At 43.4% G+C, this 18,077-nt stretch overlaps 1 protein-coding gene across 2 annotated transcripts in view; it reads left to right on the forward strand.

Moving 5' to 3' along the window:
- TDRD9 (tudor domain containing 9) overlaps positions 1-18,077 on the forward strand; it is a 151,009-nt gene that overhangs the window by 111,078 nt on the left and 21,854 nt on the right. For both annotated transcript variants that reach the window (XM_069950673.1, XM_069950674.1), the window contains 2 exons: positions 5,307-5,396; positions 5,691-5,951. In XM_069950673.1, coding sequence (XP_069806774.1) covers positions 5,307-5,396; positions 5,691-5,951 — 351 coding nt within the window. The remainder of the gene's footprint in view (positions 1-5,306; positions 5,397-5,690; positions 5,952-18,077) is intronic.

The raw sequence follows: 18,077 nt of genomic DNA on the forward strand, positions 1-18,077 counted from the left end.
AGACAAAATAACTCAAAGACTGAATCCTCTCCGGTGCCCCATCTCGGGACCTCTCAGTTCTCGCTTAGGCTAGGTTCACACTGCGTTTTCAGCATCCGTTTAACGCATCAGTTTTTTGCAAAAAACACATGAAAAACGGATTGCAAAAAACGGATTCATTTGTGTGCATCCGTTTTTCCATTGACTTCCATTATAAAAAAAAAAACGGATCCGTTTTTTTTTGGCGGACCAAAACGGACCAAAAAACGTTGCTGACCCTATTTTTCTGGACGTTAAAAAAAAACGGATCCGTTAAACGGATGCTGAAAACGCAGTGTGAACCTAGCCTTACCAGATTCAGAGTGTTTCCCAGTATCTTTTGTTCTGTCTCCTTGCACACGGCCAGCAGTTCACTTTTGCGGTTGGTACAGGACAAGCCCCCTTCCTCATGGCAGTCCCAGCCCAACATTGGCCATTCCTCTTTTATGTCCGATTCTTCCTGACGGTTCACGCCCACTTGAATTCTATCAAATGGGTGTCCGTCTCCTGCTCTTTTTGGACGTCTGGCTTGCTTACATGCACGATGCCTGGGTCTGGTACGTTATATTACAGGGATGCAAAACTTTTCTTTATTTCCGTGCGATCCTTTCTTTCTGCCCCACACTCCCTCTTTAGCAGACTTTCGAGCAAGCTCTTGTCTCGCTTCTCTCCAAGGGAGTTATTGTTCCCCTAGAGCATTTCCAAAGTTTTTATTTGAACCTTCTGGTTGTCCCAGTCCTGGACCTCAGGCTCCTAAATCACCATGTCAGAATCTCTCCGCCTTTTGGTCAACACTGCTAGAGCTTGCATCCTAGGGGTGCCCAGATCCTCCTTTGCAAGGTCGAGGACATCCAAAGCATGGGGGATCCTACTGCTCAGCTTTACCACCGATGTTCTAGCTTCTTCCATTCTTGGTTTTACTGGGATCAATTAATGGAAGCTGACAAATTCAAGACTCTTCTGGCACAGTGAGAGTGCGCCCCCTAAAATGCTCGGGTGCTCGTTACTCGAGACGAATATCTTCCGATACTCGAGTGCTAGTTTCGAATAACGAACCCCATTGAAGTCTATGGGAGACTCGAGCATTTTTGCAGGGGACCCAAGTTCGGTTGGGGTAAGGTCGTGTGAAAACCTGTCAACCTCAGAAAATGATGGAAACACCACGGAAATGGACAGCAAACAGCAGGGGCAGCATGTATGCATGCCTCTGAGGCTGCCTAATGGCACCATTATGCCTAATTCTGTTCAACAGCCTGGTTAAAATAGAGGTAGGCATATGGACCACCCAAAAACTCAGCCTGACACAGCATGGCAGTGAGAACACAGGGAATCATTAAAACAGGGGTAGCATAGCATGAACCAGCCAAAAATTTCAGCCTGACACAGCATGGCGGTGAGGACAGAGTGAACAAGGTAGAAGCGGTAGCCAGTCAGCCTTCCAAAAATTATACCAGACCTAGCATGGCAGTGAGCACACAGAGAACCATTAAAAGTGAGCCTTCCAAAAATTAGCCCAGACACAGCATGGCAGTAGCCAACATGGAGGCCAGGCAGGAGCAACAGTAACCAACATGGAGGCCAGGCAGGAGCAACAGTAGTCAACATGGAGGCCAGGCAGGATCAGCAGTAGCCAACGTGGATGCCAGTCAAGGCCCAGCAGTAGTCAACATAGATGCCAGTTAAGGCCCAGCAGTAGTCAACATGGATGCCAGTTAAGGCCCAGCAGTAGCCAACATGGAGGCAAGGGCAGGCACACCAGTTGTCAACATGGATGCCAGTGAAGGCCCAGCAGTAACATAGAAGATTGTCGGTAGAAAAAGACCACTGGGTCCATCTAGTCTGCAATTTTAGTATTTTCTTTCTTTTTATCTTAGGATAGATAATAAGGCTTGTTTAAATTCTGTTATTGTAGACTTACCAACCACCTCTGCTGGAAGTTTGTTCCAGGTATCTACTACTCTTTCAGTAAAATAATATATTCTCACATTTCTTCTGATCTTTCCCCCAACTAACCTCTCACTGTGTCCTCTTGCTCAGTTTTTTTTTTTACTAAAAACACTCCCCTCTTGAACCTTATTTAGTCTTTTAACATACTTAAAGGTTTAAATCATGTCCCCCCTTTCCCTTCTTTCCTCCAAACTATACAGATTCAAATACTTAAGTCTTTCCTGATATGCCTCACACCCTCCACCATTTTTGTAGCCAGTCTTTGGACCTGTTCTATTTTATCAATGTCGTTTTTCAGATGAGGTCTCCAGAACTGAACACAGTATTCCAGATGTGGCCTCACCAGAGCTCTATACAGCAGGATCACAATCTCCCTCTTTCTACTGGTTATACCTCTAGCTATTCAGCCCAGCATACGATTTGCTTTCCCCACCGCCTGGTTGCACTGGTGACTCATTTTAAGGCTGTTAGAAATCACTATCCCTAAATCCTTCTCTTTTGAAGTCTTTTGCAACACAGTACTGCCGATGTGATACTCTGATAGAGGATTCCTCCTCCCCAAGTGCGTTATTTTACATTTGGAAACGTTGAACTTTAATTTCTACTGTTTAGGCCACTTATCTAGCAATGCTAAATCATTTTCCATATTACTGACACCTCCAGGAATATCAACCCTATTGCACACTTTTGAGTCGTCCGCAAACAGACAAACTGTACCTACCAAACCTTCTCCTCTGTCACTTACAAACATATTAAAAGCCAACAAGGAGGCAAGGGCAGGCACACCAGTTGTCAACGTGGATGCCAGTAAAGGCCCAGCAGTAGTCAATATGGATGCCAGTTAAGGCCCAGCAGTAGCCAACATGGAGGTAAGGGCAGGCACAACAGTAGTCAACATGGATGCCAGTAAAAGCCCAGCAGTAGCCAACATGGAGGCAAGAGCAGCATGGTGGCTCAGTGGTTAGCACTGCAACACTGGAGTCCTGGGTTCAAATACGACTAAGGACAACATTTGCAAAAAGTTTGTATGTTTTCTGTGTTTTTGCGTGGGTTTCCTCCGGGTACTCTGGTTTCTTCCCACACCCAAAAACATACAGATAGGTGAAGCACTGCAGAAAAACAAAAAAACAAAAAAAAACAAGGGCAGGCACAGCAGTAGTCAACATGGATGGCAGTAAAGGCCCAGCAGTAGTCAACATGGATGGCAGTAAAGGCCCAGCAGTAGTCAACATGGATGCCAGTAAAGGCCCAGCAGTAGTCAACATGGATGCCAGTAAAGGCCCAGCAGTAGTCAACATGGATGCCAGTAAAGGCCCAGAAGTATTCAACATGGATGCAAGTAAAGGCCCAGCAGTAGTCCGCATGGATGCCAGTAAAGGCCCAGCAGTAGTCCGCATGGATGCCAGTAAAGGCCCAGCAGTAGTCAACATGGATGCCAGTAAAGGCCCAGCAGTAGTCAACATGGATGCCAGTAAAGGCCCAGCAGTAGTCAACATGGTTGCCAGTAAAGGCCCAGCAGTAGTCAACATGGAGGCAAGGGCAGGCACAGCAGTAGTCAACATTAATGTCCATTACTGCTCTGGTCAATCCTGCCTTAAAAACGGCTACAACATTGAAAAAAGGTAGAAGGTACTGGTGAAAGAATGGCATAGGACACCCGTAAGATAAGATGACATCCACAGATAATATGGTTTGAAATGGACAAGACAAGGAAGGTAAGGGCAGGCACAGCAGTAGTCAACTTGGATGCTAGTAAAGGCCCAGCAGTAGTCAACATGGATGCCAGTTAAGGCCCAGCAGTAGCCAACAAGTAGCCTTCTACCCCCAGCACCCTTTCGATTTTCAATTTGACTGTAGCAGTTGGGTTAACATTCTATTGAAGTTCTATGCAGATGTACTACAAATCCCAGCAATACAGTGTAGTACCCACTAGTTTAGGGGGGCTGTACGATACAATGTGGTAGTGGCTGGACCTAGATACACACTCTGTGAAACCCCCTTACAATGTGAAACCCCCTTACAATGAGCAGTGAAGTTTTATGTAGGTGTACTACAAATCCCAGCAATACAGTGTAGTACCCACTATTTTAGGGGGGGGGGGTGCTATACGCTGCCATCTGTTAGTGGCTTGACCTAGACACATTCTCTGACACCCCCGTCCAATGAGCAGTGAAGTTCTATGCAGGTGTACTACAAATCCCAGCAATCCAATGTAGTACAGCAGGACCACCAGCCCCAAAATCAAAAAAGAGTACACTGAGCACTTCTGCCAGCAGCCGATCACCACAGTGTGCCTTTTTAAACCGTGGTAGCAGCACTGTAAGTCCCAGCCAGCAGTCTGTAGTAATACTATTAAAAAACGATTTGAAGCCCTAAAAAGGGCTGTTTGTATTGCTAGTATTCCCTGCCTACTGCAACGCTAAATCCTACACTAACGCTCTCCCTGAGAAGCAGCAACTCTGTCCCTAATCTCTCACAGCATGCGTCTGAAGCGATTACTGCCGGCTGCGCATTTTATATGGCAGGGTCATTTGATCTGGCCAACCAATCCCTGCTATCGCCAAGTATGGGTCCCATGTGATTGCAGGATGTACCAAAGAGTCTCCTGCATGTTAATTGGCTGATAAATAGCGCCCAAACTTACAGGAAACGGATGATGAGATTTTCTCGAGTATCGAGTACCATCCAGTACCCTAATACTCGATCGAGTACCAAGCTCGGACGAGCATGCTCGCTTATCACTAACCCTTACCCTTTTTTTCTTTTTTCTTCTACCCTTCTCTTCCTGTTCTAGACATTTCTACTTCCTCTGTGGTTCAGAGGATGATGATTGAGGCTCATTGCCCCTCTGATTTTGTGTGAAGTGCATTACGTTGGCTTAGGCCCCAGCATACCGCTCCTTGCTACTGTAAACACATAAACACAGAAAAATGCAACAGCTCACCGCAATGGCAAGCTACAGACCCACTACAGACATGAAAATAGTTAAAAGCAGCCCCAAAGCTCTTGGTTACCATTTGCAAACAGTGTAAACCACCGCCACCACGAAAAGGTGGCCTCATGCTCGGGGCAGACCCTACACTGTACTATGCCTCTCCATGGCATGTAATACGCCTATGATGATCATACCTTTGACCTTACTGTTACTATAATGTCTAGAATTGAAAAACAAACAAATGATTAGGACTGGAGAAACGTGTGGGGAAATCCCATTACTATTAAAACATATCAGGACATCAGCTAAACATAATTTATTCTTGTGTTGATGTATAATTTGTAAATTTCAATTAAAACAAAGAAAACAAACATGCATTTTTATCCTGTATATTAACTCTTCACAGGTCTTCTTTGTGGATTATGGTAACCAATCAAAAGTTGAGCTGAATCTTTTGAGAGAAATTCCCAGCCATCTTATGGATCTTCCTTATCAGGCAAGAAAACGGCAATTTTTCTAGCTTTTCTTTGTTATTTTCTGGTGAATTATATGTCTTCATGACATGTCATGCGGACATCATTTATGTTGAATTGTTAAAGCATTTTGCAAATGCTTTTGGATACCCCTCAGGGAAACATATGCTCTTCAGAAAGACTTACAATTTGTGCTTGCTTGTAGGAACAGTGTTAGGTTTTTCACTTCTCTTTGGGTTACTGTTTTTTGCATGTGAAAATGCAGCGTTCCAGAATCTATCCATGTAATAATTCTTAACGTTTCTTTTTAATTTTAGGCTTTGGAGTTTAAAATCTGCAAAATGAGACCATCTGCACGGTCACTAATATGTGGAGAACAGTGGAGTCGTGAAGCTAGTGAGAAGTTTAACGCCTTAGTCAGTGGCTGCACTCTTGTGGTGAAAGTCTTCTCCATCGTACACAGCATCCTGCATGTTGATATTTATCGATATTTTGAGACTGTTGAGGAAGTCAGTATAAGGGACCTCCTTATAGCTGATGGTTTTGCAGAACCTGCTGAGGAGTCTTATGACTCAAAAGTAAGTGTTCTCTTTTGTCAGCTCAATTCTTGTCATTATGTTAAGTTGTTATGAGTCCATAGGGATTTCTATTGGGAACAGGGCCATAAATTGTTTTTTTGTTTTGAGATTATGTCCTGCAGGAAATTCGATTCTTTCCAGTCTTTGGAGCAGGATAGGTTTTCTATGGGGATTTGCTTCTGTTCTGGACATTCCTGTCACAGACAGAGGTGGCGGCAGAGAGCAGCATGTCAGACTGGAAAGAATACACCACTGAAAGACTGGTGATTTTTTTAATAGAAGTAAGTTACAAATCTTTGTCACTTTCTGACACTCGTTGATTTTTTTTGCTTGCTGAAGTACCCCTTTAACCCCTTCCCGCACAAGGACGTAACTGTATGTCCTCGCACGGGTGGGGGAGTTCAGAGCAGGACTGAGCGGCAACCCCGCTCTGAACTGCCGCTGACGGGTGCGGCATGTAGCCTGGGACCGCGGCTATTACCGGGCACGGTCCGATCACCGTGCCTGCCAATTAAGTCTTCAGATGCAGCTGTCAAAGTTGACAGCTGCATCTGAAGACTTACTACAGCGGTTCCCTGGTAGTCTAGTGGGGAGATCCCCCCCCCCCCCCGTGACGTTGTCACGGAGGAGCGATCTCTGCTTCTGGTGCCAGCTGGGGTCTTTGCCGTAATGGCGATGATCCCGGCTTGGCATTGTATTGTTTTTGCAGCCAAAAGCAATAGAACACTGGTCTTATCGATCTATGCTGTATATCCTATACAGCATAGATCTCTATGAGAGATCAGTGTGCATACAGTGGGGAAAAAAAGTATTTAGTCAGTCACCAATAGTGCAAGTTCCACCACTTAAAAAGATGAGAGAGGCCTGTAATTGCCACCATATGTAGACCTCAACTATGGGAGACAAAATGAGAAGACAAATCCAGAAAATCACATGTCTGATTTTGTAAGAATTTATTTGCAAATTATGGTGGAAAATAAGTATTTAGTCAGTAACAAAATTTAATCTCAATACTCAATGCTCAATGTTATATATCCTTTGTTGGCAATGACAGAGGTCAAACGTTTTCTGTAAGTTTTCACAAGGTTGGCACACACTGTTGTTGGTATGTTGGCCCATTCCTCCATGCAGATCTCCTCTTGAGCAGTGATGTTTTGGGGCTGTCGCTTGGCAACACTGACTTTCAACTCCCTCCAAAGGTTTTCTATAGGGTTACATAGTTACATAGACCTTGAAATGCTTCTTACGAAGCCACTCCTTCGTTGCCCTGGCGGTGTGCTTTGGATCATTGTCATGTTGAAAGACCCAGCCACGTTTCATCTTCAATGCCCTTGCTGATGGAAGGAGGTTTGCACTCAAAATCTCACGATACATGGCTCCATTCATTCTTTCATGTACCCAGATCAGTCATCCTGGCCCCTTTGCAGAAAAACAGCCCCAAAGCATGATGTTTCCACCCCCATGCTTTACAGTAGGTATGGTGTTTGATGGATGCAACTAAGTATTTCCTTTTCCTCCAAACACGACAAGTTGTGTTTCTAACAAACAGTTCCACTTTGGTTTCATCAGACCATAGGACATTCTCCCAATACTCTTCTGGATCATCCAAATGCTCTCTAGCAAACTTCAGACGGGCCCGTACATGTACTGGCTTAAGCAGTGGAACACGTCTGGCACTGCAGGATTTGAGTCCCTGGCGGCGTAGTGTGTTACTGATGGTAGGCTTTGTTATATTGGTCCCAGCTCTCTGCAGTTCATTCACTAGGTCCCCCCGCGTGGTTCTGGGATTTTTGCTCACCGTTCTTGTGATCATTTTGACCCCACGGGGTGAGATTTTGCGTGGAGACCCAGATCGAGGGAGATTATCAGTGGTCTTGTATGTCTTCCATTTTCTAATTATTGCTCCCACAGTTGATTTCTTCACTCCAAGCTGGTTGCCTATTGCAGATTCAGTCTTCCCAGCCTGATGCCGGGCTACAGTTTTGTTTCTGGTGTCCTTTGACAGCTCTTTGGTCTTCACCCTAGTGGAGTTTGGAGTCTGACTGTTTGAGGGTGTGCACAGGTGTCTTTTTATACTGATAAGTTTAAACAGATGCCATTACTACAGGTAATGAGTGGAGAAAAGAGGAGACTCTTTTTCATTAATTGTATGTTTATTGGGGGTTTTTGTTTTATACAATAAGGGAAGTTGACAATTGAAAGACATCTGGCTGCGGTAAGAACATGGAGCAGCAATTTCATAATTTTGCGGCCTAATTTCACAGAGGGTACATTAAATAAATAGAAAACTGGATCTAGGGGGATTTCCAATCCACTGAATTCCTTTATCAGGTCCCGTACCATTGCCCAGTAAGAAGCAATCAAGGGGCATGTCCAATATAGTTACATAGTTAATACGGTTGAAAAAAGACACATGTCCATCAAGTTCAACCAAGGAGGGGATGGATACAGGGAAGGGGGAGGGGTGATAGGTTCTATACATATGCATCTATATTATTTTGGTCTAAGAACTTGTCTAGGCCTGTTTTGAAGCCCTCTACTGTTTTTGCTGTGACCAGATCCTGTGGTAGACTGTTCCACAGATTCACAGTTCTCATGGTAAAGAAGGCTTGTCGCCTCCGGAGATTGAACCTTTTTTTCTCCAGGCGGAGGCAGTGCCCTCTTGTCCTTTGAGGGGGTTTTACCTGGAACATCTTTTCTCCATATCTCTTGTAGGGGCCATTTATATATTTAAATAAGTTAATCATATCTCCCCTTAAACGTCTCTTCTCCAGACTAAACAAATGTAATTCTTTTAATCTCTCCTCATAACTAAGATGCTCCATTCCCCTTATTAGTTTAGTTGCCCGTCTTTGTACCCTCTCCAGCTCTAGAACATCCTTTTTATGAATCGGGTTCCAAAACTGGACGGCATACTCCAGATGAGGCCGCACCAAAGTTTTATAAAGCGGTAATATTATATCCCTGTCCCGAGAGTCCATGCCTGTTTTAATGCATGACAATATCCTGCTGGCCTTAGAAGCAGCTGACTGACATTGTGTGCTGTTCTGTAGTCTATTATCTACAAGTACACCCAGATCCTTCTCCATCAGCGACTCTCCCAGAGTAACTCCCCCCAGGACATATGATGCATGCGGGTTATTAGTACCCAGGTGCATAACTTTACATTTATCCACATTGAACCTCATTTGCCAAGTGGACGCCCAAACACTCAGTGTGTCTAAGTCATCCTGTAACATCTGCACATCCTCCATAGACTGTACTGTACTACAAAGCTTGGTGTCATCTGCAAAGATAGAAACATTGCTGTTAATTCCATTCTCAATATCATTAATAAACAAGTTAAACAGAAGAGGGCCCAGTACTGACCCTTGGGGTACACCACTTATTACCTGGGACCATTCGGAGTAGGAATCATTGACCACCACTCTCTGGGTACGATTATTAAGCCAGTTTTCAATCCAGTTACACATTAAATTTTCCAAACCGATAGACTTTAACTTACCCATCAGACGTCCATGAGGAACTGTGTCAAACGCTTTTGCAAAATCCAGGTGCACTATATCCACAGCCGCGCCGCCATCCAGGCTTCTACTTACCTCTTCATAGAAACATATTAGGATGCTGCAAAGTGCCTACTCCCCTCCCGCACCTCCAACATATATTGGGTAGCCCTGGGTTCATGGCGTGTAAGAATTCGGGTGTGTGGTACCAGAAAAACATCAGCTTGTATTGGTTTTCTTTATAAGTGGTGCATATAGACGTCTTGGCTGCCCTGTCCCAGATAATGCGTCATATAGATTGAGGTAACTGCCTCCCGAAGAGTGCTTCCCACCTAGACATATAGGGATATCTAACGTCTTCATCAGGGGGAGAGCTAAAAGAGGAGACTCTTAAAGAAGAAGTTACAGGTCTGTGAGAGCCAGAAATCTTGATTGTTTGTAGGTGACCAAATACTTATTTTCCACCATAATTTGCAAATAAATTCTTACAAAATCAGACAATGCGATTTTCTGGATTTGTTTTCTTTTCATTTTGTCTCTCATAGTTGAGGTCTACCTATGATGTAAATTACAGACGCCTCTCATCTTTTTAAGTGGGAGAACTTGCACTATTGGTGACTGACTAAATACTTATTTTTCCCCCACTGTACACTACAAGTCCCCTAGGGGAATTTCTAGTATATGAGTTAAAAAAAAGTGTTGTTATTAAGAAAAAGCCCCCTCCCCTAATAAAAGTTTGAATCACCCCCCTTTTCCCATGTTATATATAAAAATAAATATGTTTGGTATCGCCGCGTGCGTTATCACCCGAACTATTAATTAATGGATAGCCCCATGGTTGTAACTAGAGTTGAGCAAATTTATAGTAATAATAAAGCAAAGGCAATCTGCTCATAAGCCTGCTGCCTTCTTACTCATTGCTGCTCCGTGCCGCTCCTCCCTGCGTGCTGGGAAAAGCTGGATCCAGTTCTGGGTGGTAACTTCTTTCAGATTCCCATTACTGGATCCAGCTTTTCCCAGCACCCGGGAGGAGTGACACAGAGCAGCAGTTATTTAAATGGAAACAGGTTGATGAGCGGATTGCAGAGATAATGAAGCAATTTGCTTTGTTGTTACAGTAAATTCACTTCTCTCTAGTTTTAGAACTAGCTGATCATGAGAGTGTCCGACCACAAAGACTCCAGTCTGAATAGAGCAGCTGATAGCTGAGGCCGCTGGAAATGAGTCCTCCGGTGCATTAAGCATTATTAAATGTAATGCATACAGAAATACTGGTGGTTAAGTGCCGTAAGAGGTGGTGACGGTTCACTTCTAAGGGAATCTCCTAATGTATTTTAAGTGTCTACCTTAATAATTTGTGGGTGATTTGAAGTTTCTCAGCAAATTCTTCAAGCAGCTTTGATAAGAAATTGGTGTTTCTCCACAAAGCGACAGACCAGGATTTGTTTCTGTCATATCATCAATTTTCTGTGTAAATCTGTTGTGGCACGCGATTGGACATTTGTATTTATTAACTCAGACAGATTGGCAACTGGAAAGCGAAGGAAGATTCCTGTGGCATTGCTAAAATTACCCTGGCAAGACATCTGTTCTGTACATTTGCTTTATTAGCCAAGATTTCATCTCAAATACTAAGAATAGCAAACATTTCTTATAAATGAAATAATTGCACAACCTAAAATGTGTAATGCTTGGTGTCTCTATCAGAAGTGAGGGGGGTGGGGGCAGAGCAGTTCTTAGGAGCTGGTACGCATTTGCACAAGAAGGAAAAGGGAACCCACAGGTAGTAGCCAGGAACTTACCCATTGAGTTACTAACCTGGGTAATAGTAGATCTCGACATCACAGAATGGAAGACAAAGGGAATTGTCCAAGTTAGACAACTATATAACGGGGATAAACTTATCCACTTTTCTGACATACAATCTGCATACAACGTTAGTAGTCGAGAGATGTTTACTTACTTACAAATTAGTAATTTACAAGAACAAAAGAACAAGAATAAAAATAAATTGTTAAAATCATGTAGAACATCAATGTTTCGGTACTTTTGTTCAAGTAAGAAAGGACTGAAACATTTATACAATGAAATCGATGACTGTACTACTTTTCAAAAGATAAATCCATTTGGGTGCTGGGATAAAGAACTGAAAATAATAACAGTGGAGGAATAGATAACTGCTTTAAATTATATACATAAAACTTTACCCTGTGTATCTCATTTGGAAACGGCTATCAAAGTAGTACTTAGGTGGTACTATACCCTGACGCGTCTACACAACATGTCCATATCTTACTCAGGTGCTGGAGACAATGTGGGCAGGAGGGCACATTACTTCAAAAATTTGGAACTGCCCTTGCATAAGAGAACTCTGGATGAACATGGACTTTTTTTGATAAAATGCTAGAATCAAAAATTCTTATGAATCCCCAAATGGCACTATTGTTGATTGGTATTATCGATGTTCCCCAGAAATTTAGAGGACTAATATGCATAATATTGACTATTGCAAAAAAAATATGATGGCCAAGAATTGGAGGAGTAGCAAAATCCCCTGCCTTAACCCCTTGCCTCCGCAGCCTGTTTTGTTCTTAATGACCAGGCTCATTTTTCAAAATCTGACCTGTCTCACTTTATGCTCTTATAGCTCAGTGATGCTTTAACGCATGCTAGCGATTCTAAGATTGTTTTTTCGTCACATATGGCACTTTATATTAGTGGCAAAATTTGGTCACTACTTTGTGTGTTTTTTGTGAAAAACATCAAAATATCATGAAAAATTAGGAAATATTGCATTTTATGAACTTCTGAAATTCTCTGCTTCTAAGGAAGCCATAGCATATACATTAGTTAATAAATCACATTACCGATATGTCCTCTTTATTCTGGCATAATTTGGAACACATATTTTACTTTTTTAGGGTGTTATGGGGCTTAGAAATTTATTAGCAAATTATCACATTTTGTGAAAGTTTCCAAAACTGATTTTTTTAGGGACCAGTTCTTTTTTTAAATGGATTTAGAAGTCTGGTATCCTAAAAAAAAACCCATAATTTACCCCATTTAGGAAAATAGACACCTTAAAGAATTAATCTAGGGTTATAATTAGCATTTTAACCCTACAGGGGCTGGAGGAAAGTATTCACAATTAGGCCGTAAAAAATCGAAAATGAAAATTTTCAAATAATATATACGTTTAGATTAAAGTTTCTCATTTTGAAAAGGAACATGAGAAAAAAAGCATGCCAAAATCTGTAACGCAGGTTCTCCTGAATACAATGGTACACCATATGTGGGCGTAAACCACTGTATGGGCACAGAGCCGGGCTCAGAAGGGAAGGAGTGCCAATTAGCTTTTTAATGCAGATTTTGCTGAAGAAATTTCTGAGCACCAGGTGCGTTTGCAGTGCCCTTGTAGTGTCCTCAGAACAGAATCCCCCCAAAAGTCACCCCATTTTCGAAAGTACACTCCTCAAAGAATTCATCTTTGGGTAGGATGAGCATTTTGACCCCACAGGTATTAGAGGAAAGTATTCAAAACTAGACAGTAAAAATGAAAAACTCTAATTTTTCCAATAATATGTTTGTTTAGTTTGAAATTTCTCAATTTCACAAGAAACATGAGAGAATCCGCACCCCAAAATTTGTAACGCAGGTTCTCCTGAGTACAAAGGTATCCCATATGTGGGCATAAACCACTGTATGGGCACACAGCCGGGCTCAGAAGGAAGGGAGCGCCAATTAGCTTTTTCAGTTCAGATTTTGCTGAAGAAGTTTCTGAGCGCCAGGTGCGTTTGCAGTGCCCCTGTAGTGTCCGCAGAGTAGAACCCCCCCTAAAGTCACCCCATTTTGGAAAGTAAACCCCTCAAAGAATTCATCTTGGGGTGTGGTGACCATTTTGACCCCACAGGTATTAGAGGAAAGTATTCAAAATAAGACAGTAAAATTGAAAAACTCAAATTTTTCCAATATGTTCGTTTAGTTTGAAATTTCTCAATTTCACTAGGAACAGGGGAGAAGCTGCATACCAAAATCTGTAAAGCAGGTTCTCCTGAGTAGAACGATACCCCATATGTGGGCATAAACCACTGTATGGGCACCCAGCCGGGCTCAGAAGGGAAGGAACGCCAATTAGCATTTTCAGTGCAGATTTTTCCGAAGAAGTTTCTGAGCGCCAGGTGCATTTGCAGCGCCCCTGTAGTGTCAGCAGAATAGAACCTCCCCAAAAGTCACCCCATTTAGGAAAGTACACACCTCAAAGAACTCATCTTGGGGTGCAGTGAGCAGTTTGACCCCACAGGTATTAGAGGAAAGTATTCAAAATAAGACAGTAAAAATGAAAAACTCAAATTTTTCCAATAATAAGTTCCTTTAGTTTGAAATTTCTCAATTTCACGAGGAACAAGAGAAGAAAAGTACCACAAAATTTGTAACGCAGGTTCTCCTGAGTACAACGGTACCCCATATGTGGGCATAAACCACTGCATGGGCACACAGCCGGGCTCAGAAAGGAAGGAGCGTCAATTAGCATTTTCCGTGCAGATTTTTCTGAAGAAGTTTCTGAGCGCCAGGTGCGTTTGCAGAGCCCCTGTAGTGTCAGCAGAATAGATTCCCCCCAAAAGTCACCCCATTTCGGAAAGTACACCCCTCAAAGAATTCGTCTTTGGGTCGGATGAGCATTTTGGCCCCACAGGTATTAGAGTAAAGTACTCGAAATTGGCCAGTAAAAATGAAAAACTTTAATTTTTCCAATAATATGTTGGTTTAGTTTGAAATTTCTAAATTTCACAAGGAACAGGAGAAAAAATGTACCCCAAGTCTCCTGAGTACAACGGTACCCCATATGTGGGCATAAACCACTGTATGGGCACACAGCAGGGCTCAGAAGGGAAGGAGTGCCAATTTGCTGGAGCAAAACCGCAGCTAGTAATAGTTATTAGAATAGCGCAGTTACTAAAATAAAAAAAAAAAAATTAGATTGCAGGTAATGTGGGGTGGTTACGGACAGTCTGGGGTGGTTTTGGGTAATCTGGAGGTGGTTACGGACAGTCTGAGGTGGTTACGGGTAATCTGGGGTGGTTACGGGTAATCTGGGGTGGATACGGTCAACATGGGGTGGTCACGGCCAACCTGCTGTGGTTAAGGCAACCTGGGGTGGTTAGAGGCAACTTGGGGTGGTTACGGGCAACGTGGGGTGGATACGGACAACCTGCTGTAGTTACAGACAATCTGGGGTGGTTACGGACAATCTGGAGGGGGTCACTGGCAACGTGCGGTGGTTACGGGCAACGTACGGTGGTTATGGGCAACCTGCGGTGGTTACGGGTAATCTGGGGGGTTAGGGGTAATTTGGGAGTAAACTGCAATTTTTACTATAATAAAAAGTGTGTTTTATTTTTGGTATGTTTGTCACTTTTTGTACTTTATACATTCATTTTCACTATATTACTATGATTACTGTGATATTTTCATAATCATAGTTTAGTGACAGAGACCAAATTGGTCTCTGTCACTTTAAATTTTCAGATAGGGAGAGCGGGGGGAGGCAGAAAAGGCATGACGTCCAGGGACGTCATGATGCATTCTGGCACTGCTTTTCATGATGTCCCTGGACGTCATATTGGGGGAAGGGGTTAAAGAGGTAATTGCTGCAATACAGCACGCATACAGGTGTGAAAAAATTATACCTACAGGGAGAGATCAAATAACTCAATTTAACAAAAAATGGCAGAAGTGGGAAACCATGAGTAAAGAGGACTTGCCCGAATAAAAATAGGGAAATCACTATCCAAGTGACAGGATTAAACGGAGAGGATAGTTTATTCTTAAGTTTACTTAATAAGGGAACAATAAAGATGGCTAGAGTGTAGATTTGGTATTCCATACACCATAGTCCTAGAATAAGGCTATTCTTTTTGTGTTTTGTGTTTTTACAAATATGGCATATGCAATATGAGTATTGTCCTATAAGCAGTTAATGGATAAGATATAATCATATAAAGGGATAAGCTGGTCTAGAGGAGTTAGTCATATTATTGGGAAAATCTTGTATGTACCCTGTTTTGTTAATGGATGTTTGTGTATAATTTTGTCAATAATAATAAAGAATAAGAATAATAATAAAAAAAAAAAGTGAGGGGGGGGGGGGTCGGTTGGAGAAGCAAATGTCTGGCAGATCATCTTTTTATGTATTTAACTGCTAGAGATCGGCAGGTTAAATTGTGCTGATACGTGGCCATGCTGTTCCTACCTAAAGCCATATTTGGTTAAAGCGACTCTGTACCCACAATCTCTCCCCCCCCCCCCCCCCCCCCCCCCCACCCCCCCCCCCAACTGCTTGTAATCCAGGATCTGTCCTGGGGTCCGTTCAGCTGGTGATGCAATTATTGTCCTAAAAAATAACTTTTAAACTTGCAGCCCTGTGTCAAATTGGTGTGGCCTACAGTGTGTTCCGCTCTAGGCCTGCACTGCCTCTACGTCCGTTCTCCCCGTCCTCCTCATACCCTGGGTAGGATTTTTCCTATTCATCACTTGTATGAACACTGCACATGGGCCTTAAAGGTGTAGTGTGGCGGTAAACAATTATTCACAGAATAACACACATTACAAAGTTATACAACTTTGTAATGTATGTTATGTCTGTGAATGGCCCCCTTCCCTGTGTTCAACCACCCCCACCCGTGTACCCGGAAGTGTGGTGCGCTATACATACTTGCCACGTGCCGACTCGTCTCCGATCTTCAGTCTGCGATGTAGTCTTCTGATGGCCCGGCCGAATCCCTTCGAGCGTCCTGAGTGCCGGCTGCCCTCTGCCGCGTCATCAGCTGCTCAGCCGCGATTGGCTGAGCCAAACTGTGCTCAGCCAATCGCGGCTGAGCATCTGATGACGCTGAAGAGGGCGGCCGGCACTCAGGACGTTCGGAGGGATTCGGCCGGGCCGTCCGAAGACTACATCGCAGACTGAAGATCGGAGACGAGTCGGCATGTGACAGGTATGTATAGCGCACCACACTTCGGGTACACGGGTGGGGGTGGTGGGACACGGGGAAGGGGGCCATTTACAGACATAACATACATTACAAAGTTGTATAACTTTGTAATGTGTGTTATTCTGTGAATAATTGTTTACCGCCGCACTACCCCTTTAACCATCCAGCTCATGTTCAGTGTCCCAACAGGTGATGAATAGCAGAAATTGTTCTAGGGGCATTCCTAATGATGAAGAGGGCGGGGAGGAGGGACGGAGGGGTGTCGCAATCCTAACTCATGGGTGCTCTAGGCCATGCCAATTTGACACAGGGCTGCAAGTTTAAAAGTTGTTTTTTAGGACATCTGCATAACCAGTCGAATGGACCCCAGGACAGAACTTGGATTAAAAGCAGCTATCCTAAGGTACAAGCGGTTTGGGCGGGGCAGATTGTGGGTACACAGTCACTTTAAAGTGTAAGTAAATTGTTGATCTGGCTATACTCTTTCAAATTAAAGAAGAATTAAATCCACCTATTTCTATAGGATCAACTGACTGTTGTGTAAGGTCATTCTACCCAGGCAGCATATGCTGGAGATAGATTTGGCATGTTGGATTTCAAATGTCAGTATTTGGTTCTAGGGGAGATGCCTACCAACAGAGGTGCCTGGCAGTAGTTTTCTTATTGGGAATACATGTAGGCTCTGCATGTAGGGATTGGGAGAGAAAAATGTTGGTCAAATTAAAAAGTTTGGCCTGGTACATGTAATAGAACTGATATGTTCTCCCACTGCTATGTAGAAGCCAGCAGGATAATAAACTGGTGTATGAACATCAATTTGTCCTTGCTGTGAAATCTACCAGCAAATTTCAGTCTGCTATGTAGCCACTACTGCTCCAGGCACCTGCGTTCCATAGGAGGTCTATGACTTTTTCAAAAGCAATGTTCTCTATTAGTCCATCTGTGTATTTACATACATTGGTGATTCACCACAAATAGCAGTGAAGGTTTCTCTGCTTACTGCGGTAAGATTATCAGAGTGTCCTAGTGAATTACTTATTCGCTCATCTTAACACATGATCTTCTGCTATCTCAGGAGATATTGCTGGATCTGGTCTCTGAGCTTAAGCTCTGCCCTCTAGGTTATGTCACACCTTCTGACCAGTCCCCACTGTCTACATCACCATCTCCATTACATATACATACTGTACATATCTTTTTTGAGACAGTAAGAATAAGGTGTTATTACAGTATTACTTGTGCAGAATGTTGCTACAGAAAGAGTAGACCGGAATTGAGCAGATCCACCCCACTAGACACCAGGGATCGGCTGCAACTAGTAATCAGATGCAGCTGTCAACTCCGATTACTTACTTAGCGAGCACGGCGCTCGCACCGTGCCTGCTAATAGTCACGGTCCCAGGCTACATGCGGCACCTGGGACCGAGGTGGTCTACAGCGAGGCCCCACTCTGAACACCCGTAGGCGGCCCTGGATGCACATGTACGCTCCAGGGTCGTCTAGGGGGTTAAGGGTCATACGAGGCATCACATTGACACACTGTGGCAGGCGGGGTTTCTAGTAGAATGCTGCGGGGTCTCTGTGTGGATTTCCGCCTGTTTAGCTCAGTGTGAAGAGACCCTTAAGATTATGGT

The sequence above is a fragment of the Dendropsophus ebraccatus genome, chromosome 13 (genome assembly GCF_027789765.1).
Source record: "Dendropsophus ebraccatus isolate aDenEbr1 chromosome 13, aDenEbr1.pat, whole genome shotgun sequence".
NCBI lineage: Eukaryota > Metazoa > Chordata > Amphibia > Anura > Hylidae > Dendropsophus > Dendropsophus ebraccatus.